Source organism: Lathyrus oleraceus, chromosome 3 (genome assembly GCF_024323335.1).
Source record: "Lathyrus oleraceus cultivar Zhongwan6 chromosome 3, CAAS_Psat_ZW6_1.0, whole genome shotgun sequence".
NCBI lineage: Eukaryota > Viridiplantae > Streptophyta > Magnoliopsida > Fabales > Fabaceae > Lathyrus > Lathyrus oleraceus.
In genome coordinates this window covers 158694049-158706185 of record NC_066581.1, presented here as the reverse complement: position 1 = coordinate 158706185, position 12137 = coordinate 158694049, and the positions used below count along the sequence as shown (strand labels likewise).

Genomic DNA, 12137 nt, shown 5'->3' with positions numbered 1-12137 from the left:
ACCAACGGAGAGGTAACCAATCATTAATGAATGACTGGAAGGATAGTGATACAACCATACGTCAGCGGACGAAATGGGAAAAACTCAACGTTTACCAAGACCAACGGAGAGGTAACCAGACATCATAGGATGAATGGGAAGACTCGACCAGACGTCATAGGACGAAAGGGAGAAGCTCGACGTTTATCGACACCAACGGAGAAGGAGGAAACTCAACCAGACGTCATAGGACGAAAGGGAGACTCAACATTTATCGACACCAACGGAGAAGGAGAAAACTCAGCCAGACGTCATAGGACGAAAGGGAGACTCAACGTTTATCGACACCAACGGAGAAGGAGAAAACTCAACCAGACGTCATAGGACGAAAGGGAGACTCAACGTTTATCGACACCAACGGAGAAGGAGAAAACTCAACCAGACGTCATAGGACGAAAGGGAGACCACAACCGGACACCAAATAGGACGTCTACTGGGGATTCTGGCTGGGAAATCAACCAGACATTAATGAATGAACTGGGAATAGGGTATACAATCAGACGTTCATGGACGAATGAGAAAAACTCGACGTTTATCGAAACCAACGGGGAGGTAAATCCACTTGGGGAAAGGTACAACTAGACGTCATAGGACGAATAGGAAAAACTCGACGTTTATCCACACCAACGGAGAGGAGTAATCAACTGAGGGGAATCATCTGGTATTACCAAATGATCTGTGGGGAATAAGCAACCATACGTCATCGTACATATAGGAAAAACTCGACGTTTATCGACACCAACGGAGAGGAGGAAACTCTTCTAGGGAGAGTGAGAACACAACCAAATTATCAGCGGATAATTGGGAAAAACTCGACGTTTATCGACACCAACGGAGAGGAGGATCAACTTCACTAGGGAAGGAGGACGACGTTACGAACATCGAAAGATGATGTTTACCGATATCAAAAGAAGACCAGACACTTACGCATGACTGGAAATCACCGAAGGATGGTGTTTACCGACACCAAAGAAGACCAGACACTTACGCATGACTGGGAAAGCACCGAAAGATGGTGTTTACCGACACCAAAGAAACAACACACGCGGGTGCTGACAGGATATTGACATCTACATGTCTGGGCAAGGCTACACACTTGCAGGGGATCTCACCGGGGAACAAGGTCACTACAGCGAGCAAACAGGAAGGAACACCGAGGATACCAGGTTTTAGGTATGAAACGGGTGACCGACCAAGCGTGAATTGGCTTATGCTCCAAAACACTCAACATCCTGAAGAGGGCTAGAAGAGCGGTCTTGTTAAAGGATGGACATTCGATTCCACGAGGAATACGAATCTTACTCGACTGGGGAGGACGACTTCGACCCAAGAGCGCATGAGACATATTATCTATAGCCGTCGGAACGTAGATAATAGACTCGCATGGAAGATTATCCATAACCGGGTTGCAGGTTGTTAAATGGATAAACGACCGGCATCATCCTGAAGAGAGCGAAAGCAAACTTGTTAAAGGATGGAAATTCGATTCCACGAGGAATACGAATCTTACTCTGCTGGAGAAAACAATCAAAAGACTGACCAGAGAGTGCATGAGATATATTATCTATAGCCGTCAAAACGTAGATAACAACCTCGCATGGCAGATTATCCATAACCGGGTTGTAGGTTGTTAGATGGATAAACGACCGCAAAGAAAGGCATCGGGGTACCAGGAACAGGTATGCAAAGATGACCAATCAAAAGAGGATAAAATTGCTTACTCGGAGCAAGTATCCGAAAGGAAGGGTAAGACCCACTGGGGACAATATTGCTTAATCAAGGCAAGTATCCAGGGGAAAAGAATATCAACACCGCAAACTGGGCACTGATAACTGCAAAGAGGGGATTACATCTACCGGTTCGTAGGCAGAAAACCACGGGAAAGTAACCAGTCATCGATAGGATGAGCACACAGGGTTAACTCCACCAAGGGGGGAACGTGGGATTTTACAACTACCAGCTTGCAGGTAGAAAACCACAAAGATAGGACTTACAACTACCGGATTGTAGGTAGAGGCCAACAAATATTCTACTGAGTATAAGATGAAAGAGTGTCGGTTAGTGAGCAACTATTCATTTATGCCCCAGGGAAGTACAAGAAACAGTCAACGGGGAGCCAATTTAGGATCGATCCAAAAAAGGCAGACTGGAACAAGACTCATCCTAATGAGGAAAGAACTCAATAGGGAAAACCCATCCCGTTAGGGAGGGAACGGAAACAACCGTCATCCACGAGGATATGTCTCAGTGGGGAGCGCAGAGGGAAATGACAGACATTTTCTGCTTAAAGGGTCGGCTCTATATGAAGAGATCAGACACACCCATATCTGCTAAGGAAAAAGATCAAAGCTGGCAAGATGCTACCAATTGGGGAGTAACAATGCTGGGGATACCCACTCACTTGCGGGGTCACTTGTTGGGAAAACACCTCTCTCAACCCTGCTGGGGAACCCAATTCTGAAATCGATCCAAGCGATGCTAAACTCTTTCCAACAACCCATTCTTGGTCAATTCACCACGGCCTCGGGCTAATGGATATGCTTGCAATGCAGATGCATGAGTTTTTTTTTTTTAGCGTAATGCCCCATGATTATGGAAATGCTATGCACTGATGATGCAATATGTTATGCTTATCTACATGATGAATGCATAAAAACACATCTCCTCCAGAGACAACACCGGGGAGCTCCAAGAACTGCGTTGAAGCTTTCATTACCACACCCATTTCCACCCTGCTGGGGAAAGACAACCTTTGCTGGGGATGACCTCCATCGAACCCGAACTGCATGGGATTACTCTGCTAGAGGAGGCAACCAATCCTTACCTCTACTGGGGATGATTTCACCGAACTCGATCCGCTTGAGGACCTCTCTGAGGGAAAACCATCAACACAAACTCTGCTGGGAAGGCAGCTTCAGATTTGGAAAACAATCACAACTCCGCTGGGGATATGGTAATCTTCAGGCTTGCTGAGGAGGCACCGATCTCGAATCTGTTAGGGAGATGACCCTCTCACACCCACTGGGGAAATACAGCTTATCGGACACGGGCCGCCCTTCGATTCGTCGAACACTGGTGTTCACCATTCTACCACAGTGTTGACTTTCTACTTTTGAGAACTCCCAGGCTCATCTAGATCTTTTCTGCTCCATCCCGCGAAGATCGAATTCCTGGGATTCATACAAACTTTCCAGTCCTTAGATTTTGAAGAGTCTTCTTGATTAAACCTTCCAGGATCGTCGTCGTAATCCTTCACCGTCCTTTCATTGTTCGTCTATCCCTTGCCCCTGGTCGGACTCTGTGGGGATCTTTTGTCAAAAGGCTTCATATCACTACTTGCCAGTGAATGAAGATATCTAACAGTACCTGCACAAGAGATTGTTAGATAAAAGCGTGCCCCAGGCGTGCCCCATATTTCAACATCTAGGTCGCTCAAACTTCCGAATAAGATTTCCAGATTTCAATCTTATAAGCATGCATCGGAAGGGACCTCCATGTTTCAAAATGCAAATATTCTTATCAAAACGAACATATGTTTTCGTAATCAAAGCGGTAATGAAAACAAAAACAAAACTATTTGACTGAACGCATTTATTGGCTGAAACAAAAAGGTGGCTCAGAATCGAGCAACACACAGGAAGCAAACCCTGGAAAGAGGTGATTGCACACAAAAGGAAAAAATCTATCCTAATGGCAATGTGAAACCGTGATCTCATCGGGTTCCAACTCGGTTACACCCCATATATCCTCAAGACTTTCCTCACTTTCGGCCTTCTGAACAAGACGCTTCCAATCGATCTTTGTAGGAGACTAGCTGTGATGTCTTAACCGAAGCACAAACGATCATGCTAGACGCAATTGTTCGTCTCAACCCCTCTTTTGGCTGGACCGCCCTTTCGGGTTTCAGTCCACCGGGATACCTTTTTTTTTGCCCAAGTCGCCCTTGTGGGGTTTTCGACTTGCCGGGTGTACAGTTCTTTTCTTTTATTATCCCTAACTTTTGCCCGAACCTTTTTTTTTTTTTCGGTTCGCCGGGATGCCCCTTTTTGCCTGGACTCTTTTGTTCTTTTTGTCCAGCGGGTCTCTTTCACGAAGTATTTTCTAACTGCGTCCGCATTCACAGGGGATGGAAAATCCTCATCATCCGTGGTCGTCAACAACAAGGCTCTGTCAGAGGAGACCTTTTTGACCACGAACGAACATTCATAACTGTTTATCCACTTGCCCCACGATCGTCTTGAGAAGGAAGGATCCTTTTCAACATCACATCTCTTCCATGCTACCCACGAGGTCGCACTTCTCGGTTAACAACCCGCTTCATTTACTGGGTACAACTGTCCCATGACAAGTAATTGTCAGCCCTCTTACTCAGTCAGGCTCCAACGCATCATACCGAGTCCTAATCCACTCATCTTTTTCAAGTCTACGTCCAACGGGACCCTATGAAGAAACCGGAGTCTCAGATGGTAGTACAACCTTCATCCCATACCGGAGTGAGAAAGGTGCTCCCCAGTAGATGCACATACTGCGGTTCGGTACCCAGGATACCAACTTCGTACTCAGCCACTATCGTTGGTGCGTTCAAATGTTATCGGGGAAGCACTAGCTCACTCACTTTAAACTCTCCCCCTCAGACATCAGAATCCGTTCGGATTCAGGGTCGGGCCCCTCCTCCGGGACCGGTCACTCTCAATCTTTCGATTTGAGTACCTCGAGATGTCCTCATCAGGGACTTCAGACTTCCTTGGTTGAGAATCATCAATGGGTTGTTGGGCGAAATAACCATACAATACCCTCCTCTTGATTGCTTTCTGGGAGGTATACTGAATATCGTATTCAGTGGACGCCATTTTCCCTCTCGCAACCCGTCCGGTCCATGCTGACTTTTCAGGCACATACTTGATCAGATCCAATTTGGACATCCACAAGGTGGTATGAATCAGCATACACTGTCTCAGTCGGCGAGCAGCCTATGCCAAAGTACATCAAGTTTCCTCGAGCAGTGAGTGTATTATTTCACAGTCGATGAACTTTTTGCTTAGGTAAATTGCGTGCTCTTTTCGACAAGACTAGTCATACTGACCCAATACGCACCTCATAGATCCTTTGAGGGCTGTCAAGTACCAGATTAACAATTGTTTCTTCCCCGGAAGGTATCAGAATCAGAGGTTCCTGCTACTCATTTTTTCTTTCCATGCCCCTTGGCAGTCATCATTCCACCTGACCATTTGATTTCTTTCCTTTTTTTTTGTTTTTGGTTCAGGCGTTTCTAGTATTGTTCTTTTTTTCTCTCTTTTTTTTTTTTTTGCAGGATCGACCTTCGTTCCTCTGATTTACTCACAACAAGCCTCGGTAGCTTGATGAACAACACTCCATAAGTGCACTGATTCGGACTCAACAGTATGAGTGATCTCAGTCGGCCAAACACCTTGCCCTGGCCTGCCGGGTGCCCCTGTTCTGCTTGGGACTGTGTCATCATGTCATCAACATGGCATTCGCTTTCACGATGAATCATATCATGAAACAAAGTCACCGTAGACTTCTGATACGTGGCACCGGCCTTCTCGAGACTGAATGGCATCCCTTCATAACAAGGAGGTGCCCCTTGTGTGATGGACATTGTTTACTTCACATCATCTGGCAGCAACTCAATCTGGTCTTGGCCAAGAATCCATCCATGAAGATAAACAACGAGAACTGAGCAGCATTATCAACCAATACATCAATGTGGAGTACCGGGAATTCATCTTTCAAGCTAGCTCTATTCACGTCTCGATAGTCCATACACATCCTCTCTTTCTCATCCTTTTCAGGCCTCAGCTTCTGCTTCAATGGAGAACAGTCTTCTGTTAATGGTAGGTTGTGCCCCACAACATTAGTATCCCATCTTGGTGTAACTTGATACAACCAGGCACAAATATCCACCTGCTCTTTCAACAGGGCTACCATTCTGTTCTTGACTTGCCGATGAAGCGGCCTCACTTTCGTTTCCCTTCTGACCTCGGCGGTACCCGGGATTACGATCTTGACTCGCTCGTCGCGTGGTTGAATCACTTCCTCCTCTTGTTTCAACAACCTGGCCAATTCCCGCAGATCACAATCTTCTCCGCCTTCTTCTTCGGCATGATAGATCGGATTGTCGAAGTCATATAGAGGTGTAACCAAATTGTTATCGATGAGATCAGGAGGGTAATCACTTTCGTGGTTGGAACAAGACAAGTTCAAAAGAAAAACGAAAAAAATTTCCATTTTTATTTTTTTAAAACTGCAAAAAATGAAAAACAGGGAACACCGCTTTTAATCACAAAAACATCCATTTATTACTGATGCAAAATGTTGCAAAATGAAACACATGAGGTGGCCCTTACAATGGACCAGTACGTTTCGGGCAAAACGTATGGCTTTCATGCAAACAAAATTAACACAGAAAAACTACTCTTCCGGATGAGCAACAGTGATGCTTTTGGAGGCCTTCCAGTCGCCTGGTACGCACGACTTTATCCACAGCTCTAGCTCGCGGTCGCGGTCGATCTCTCCACTCACTGAACAAGCCTGATCAGAATTCAGCATTCCTGCACTGACGAAGATGTACGGTGGACGACGTCCTCTGTTTGGTCTAGACGACTCTTGATCTGGATAACCAATCCCGAACATGTCTGCCTTCACCACTATGTCAATGATCCTTCCCCAACCTCGGGCCTCTTTGTTCTTCACCACCTCTAGAGCTTGTTTATAGGAAGAAATGGACAGCTTTTTCTCTTTCCCAATAACAACAGCATTCTCTACCTTGATGGTTTCAATTGCTTGACCGGGTGTTTCAAATTTTTCACTGTCCATTTCCACCATCTTCTGGGTCGTGTCCCTCATCAATCCCTCTGTGATGGCAGCCGCACAACAAATATCAACAACAGGGAAAGCTCCATCCTGCACCAGAGTTTTTGGGGCCGTAGGCATCGGACCCTTTAACTGATCTTCCTCAGTCATCCCCATTCCTTTCTTGACCTTTTTCACCATCTTCATCTTTACAGGACCCTTCCTGGGTACAGGGTTGACATCCCCATCCATGATCTGTGCCAAGCTGATAACTTTAGAGTCCACCATGTCCTGGACGACATGCTTGAAAGCCCTACAACCCTCAACATTGTGCCCGGGTGCCTCAGAATGGAACTCGCACCTGGCATTCTCATCATAGTGTGCAGGCCTCTTCTGTTGTGCTACGGGAATCAAAATCCTTGGCCGGACTAACCCCAAATCCCTCAATCTCCTGAACAAAAGGGTGTAGGTCACAGGTGGTTCCTCGAACTGACGCTCTTCCTTTTTCTTCTTCACTTGGCTCCTAGCTCTCAGTGCTTTCTGTTGAGGTGGTGGTTGTTGCTGTGGTACAGGTGGATTACCAACAGGAGCGGTTACAACAGCAGCATAAGGATGATAACGATCCTTACTGCGTTCTTTCTTTGCTGGCACACCACTTAAGTCAACCTTTTTCTCGAGCAGGCCACTGCCAGAGAGTTTCTTCACTACAGAGTCAGAGGGATTTGTCACTTCGGATGATGGAGCTTTCCCCTGAACTTTCTCCTTGATCATCCAGCCCTCAATCCTTTCCAATCTCTCGGCCATGGCTTTCTGCCCCAGGGCAAGCCCTTGCACAATACCGAACAAATCTCTCACCATCTCTTTCAGTTCGAGGATATCGGCGTTGGGAGGATCCATCAGCTCGGATTTGTTGCCCCTAGCAGGATGTCTGAGCAGACGAGCTATGCGTACCGGTTGAATACTGAAACCTACAAAACAGCAAATGGGTTAGTATGACTCACACATGCAATGTCTGTCCGTACTAGGAATATTATGTCCTTAGATTCCGGTTTTATCGAGACAGATAAAATTTTATCAACAACATTCTGCCATTTGGATGTCTCTCAATCTGAGTCTCTGTTAAAAATAATGGACCCTGAGTACGGACAGACATGAGTTGAATGTAGATGAATGCGAAATGAGACCAATGCAAATGCATGAATGCAGGTCGTTGTGCCACCAAGTCATCTGAAGACCCACTCTCTGAACCAGTCACAGTCAACTGAGTCACCATAAATCCGACTTGGGGAGTTCCGAAATAAACGGAACTGGAGATTACATTACTACCATCACAGGGACATCCACTGAACGGATGACATCCAGATCCTCTGAACAGGTACTCTCGAATTCAACCCGGGGATCCGAAATAAACGGAACCCGCTGATAAACCACGGACAGAACTCCGGCGTCCCAGAAATAAATGTCCATAATTCACAGTCACCATCAGTACCAAGAGTCACCAACAAGTCACCAACCAGTCAGCAACTGTACCTGTAATGATCATTCCCTCCCCACTCACGGGTATCATCTAGGCCAGGGTAAGGTAGAGAGAAACGCAGGATAAACAACCCTTTCAAGAATATCATCCTGTGCACACCAGATGTATGCACCGATAATACCCCATCAGAGTCTGAACTGCTCGTGATATCAATGTTCCGCTAAGTGGCGTACACCACCCGCTTCCCATGACTCACTCTATTCCTAGGTTTCCTAGATTGCACTCATAGCCTGGGTATTGGGCCTTTTACCTCAAGTAACACCCACCCCCAATCAGAGAAAACACAGCCAGCACAACAGATGAAATGAATGAATGCAAACATTAATGCACACATCGAATGCAAACAGTAAATGAAATGAATGCAATAAATAACAGCAGATAGCAACCAACATCCTAATCCTAGAGAGCGCTAGGAGAGACTCGCTTAGGGAAGAAGGACCAGCACAGGTCAACTTCTCTAGTATCCCCAGCAGAGTCGCTAGCTGTCGCATTACGCGAAAAACCGGCGGGAAAACAAGAACAACAGAGCCGCCACCATGCGTTATTTATCCCTAAAGAGGGAAAGGAAACGCTTAGAGTAAACCTGGAAAAGACATGGTCTCGCGACCAAAGAGAATGGGATCGGGAGTCGGTTATGCGAAGGGAAGGTATTAGCACCCCTACGCATCCGTCGTACTCGACGGGATCCACGCACAATAGGAAGGGAAATGGTTGCTAAAAACACTGCTCAAACACACACTACCGGACAACACGGGTGGGGTTAGAAGAAGAGGGCTCGATAGGACATCGCATCCTATGCCTACGTATCTCGTCGGGAACGAGAATCAGAGCTACCGTAGTTCGGCTCACGCACGCCAAACAACACAAAACAATCAAACACACAAGGGTGGCAAACATGGAGCCCGACTACCACTCAATGGAATTACGTCAGCATCCGAACCAAAACACACACAAACGGGCAAACGTGGAGCCCGACAGCCAATCACTGGACTTAAGTCGGCATCCGAACCAAAACACACACAAAGAGGCAAACATGGAGCCCGACTACCACTCAATGGAATTACGTCAGCATCCGAACCAAAACACACACAAACGGGCAAACGTGGAGCCCGACAGCCAATCACTGGACTTAAGTCGGCATCCGAACCAAACAAACACAAGACAAAGACACAGGCGCCCGGAGAGATCTGCTCATCTCCTGCCTACGTACCTCATCTGGTATGAGGATCAGGGCGACGTAGTTCCCCTACGCAGGGACACAGGACTAGCCTAACCAGATAACAAAGGGAGACACAACTAGGGAGACTACGACTCGAGCCTAGCTGTTATCATGCAAAATCATCCCTAAGTTAAGGTTTCTAGCTAACTGGCACAGGGAGCCAGTCTATCCTATTCACAAGTAATAGCACACAATCAATTACAAACAGCACACACTATATGCACACAAGTGAGGCTCAAACAAGGGGTAAGGCTGCAAAGGCAAGCCAACTGTACAGGGTGAGTTTTGCTCTTAACCTTGCCATTGAGGGGCTAAGGTGAAGAAGATGAGAGGTGAGTGAAGATAAGAATTCACAGCTCTTATCCCTGGTCAGGGAGAGCTTCAGAAAAAAGAGCATGGGTCCAGAATGAGGGAACCCTTCTATACTCAAAGACTCTGACTCGATTGTGCAACCGCACAGGATCTTGGGTTTGTGCCCCAATGCATCAACACACAACAGTGTGAGCAAAGGGATGACTCAACAAGAATAGTGGGGGATAGATTGCATATCCCTAGCTTCCACCCATTGCCTCATAGAGGTCTTTACCTGCTTGGGCACAAAAATAAACAACCACAAACATTGCCTCTTAAGGAGGACTTCAGACATTTGCTCGGCCCGGTAACAGGCCCGGTCTCCCAGACTACATGAAGTCAAGAGGACCTACCTCAATTGGTTTACACAACCAAGCAGCAGCAAGCAAGTTCTTAAAAGAACTATAAGCAACTATGGTACCTGAAATCAATCTAGCATGATCAGTATACAGACAAACAACAGTAAACAGCAAAAGTCAATAGTTAAGTTGTACAATCAGACATAATCACAATGCACGAAGGTGCAAGCCATAAGCTCATACTCAAAGGTCAACCCTACAAAACAAATTCAAATTAGTCATACACAAACAAACAGTCAATTCCCATTGGATAAGCATCATCAAGCCTAAGCACATGTGCTTCTAACCTGAAACAAAACTCAAACGTGAGAGCACGGACCACTAGGACAAGGCCTAGGGTTAAAGAGGAACAAAATCCAAAACGGAAGCTGATACTCCATACGAAACTCATTTAATCAAGAGATGACATGTCCTAAAATTAAGGGAGCATGCAAGATCGAATTATTTCTAAGCCTAGGGGTAGAATGGTCATTTCACAGTTAGGGAGTAATATTGAATTAAAATTCTACTCTAGGTGAGTTCTATTTACAGTCAATTAAAATCTAAACGATTCTAATTATTCTAAAGTCCAATTTTAACCTATTTTTAATATTCCTAATAAAAATCTAGAATTCTAAAATTAAACTAATCTCTATTAATTCTAATATCTAAAAAATCTATTATAGTAATCAACATATTATGCTAAATCAACAAATTATAATTCTAATTTCTAATAGTAATTAAAATTCTGGAATTAATTTCTAATAAGATTTCTAATCATTCTAAAATTTCTAATACTAAGCTAATTAACCTAAATGTAAGTATTAACCATCCCAAATGCCAGGGGGTGTAATGGCTATTCAGGAGGTGCAAGGTGAGGTTAGGCAAGAATGATGGGCCCAGGGCGAATTGACGGAGGGGAGGTGTGAATTGGGGTCAGAAATCCACTTAGGAAGAAAACCCATTTCTCCGAACACCAAGTCCGGATCCAACGTGAACATTGAAGGTTCAGTCCAAAGCTTGCTGAAGAAATTCGCTGAAAGCTTCAAACGCGATTCTTCCAAAAGCGCTACCTAGAAGCGCTTCTCGCCTCTCACCGGTGTTGACATTAACGCCTCTAAATCCTTCCATTCACACGAACTCCGGTAAAACTCTCTCGGAGCTAAACAAATCTCGAAACGTAAAAACCGAATCCTAATACGCGAGCTCAGGAATTAAACGGCGATGGAGAAAAGTCACATACCGTAATGGTTTTCGCAACGTTCACCGACGAGAAGCGGATCGAGAGCTTTCGGATCTACTTCCCCCTTCTTCTTCTACTTCAATCTTCTTCGCCGTTCTCTGGTGCTTTGAATCGCGGCGTTCACGTATCTTGAATCGTAATCGTGGAAGGCGCGGTTCGATCGTTGGATTCGAGAGGATTCACTGAGGCAAGGGACACCACGGATTGGGAACGGAATCAAAGTCCAGCAAGAACAACCAATGAACTCGCCGGCAAAGATGACCGACGCAACGACGATGTTAGTGGAAGCTCGTCTCAGGTATTTTCTTGGTGCTCTCTCTCTTTCTTCGCCTTATCTTCCTTCCGTAGTCGCGATTGTGTGATTATTCGTTTTGTGAGTTCCTGCAGAATCGGCTTAACCGAGAGCGAGGAGGGAGAGCGTACTCGTGGCGCAATGGAAATCATGATCGAAGCCGCGGTTTCACTGTCTCTTGTATTCACCTACTTCGGTTGCAAGTTCTTGGATGAGGTTTATGAATGATGCTTAGAAACTCCTTCTGTTACCAATTCTTCATCCTCTTCTGAGATTTTGAAATCTCATTGTTCTTGTGTAAATCA

The 12137-nt window shown here is 45.6% G+C and overlaps 1 protein-coding gene across 1 annotated transcript; it reads right to left on the bottom strand.

Annotated features, from left to right (window-relative positions):
- Positions 1-6444: 6444 nt before the first annotated feature.
- Positions 6445-10754, bottom strand: LOC127125973 (uncharacterized). Its single transcript, XM_051054834.1, has 2 exons — positions 10313-10754; positions 6445-7820 (listed from the first exon to the last, which is right to left on the bottom strand). Exon 2 carries the CDS (start codon positions 7747-7749, stop codon positions 6472-6474), a length of 1278 nt encoding a protein of 425 aa, XP_050910791.1. The 5' UTR covers positions 7750-7820; positions 10313-10754; the 3' UTR covers positions 6445-6471.
- Positions 10755-12137: the final 1383 nt, after the last annotated feature.

Excerpts from the sequence above, each read along its gene's own strand:
- LOC127125973 (XM_051054834.1), bottom strand. The coding sequence starts at position 7,749 with ATGGATCCTCCCAACGCCGATATCCTCGAACTGAAAGAGATGGTGAGA.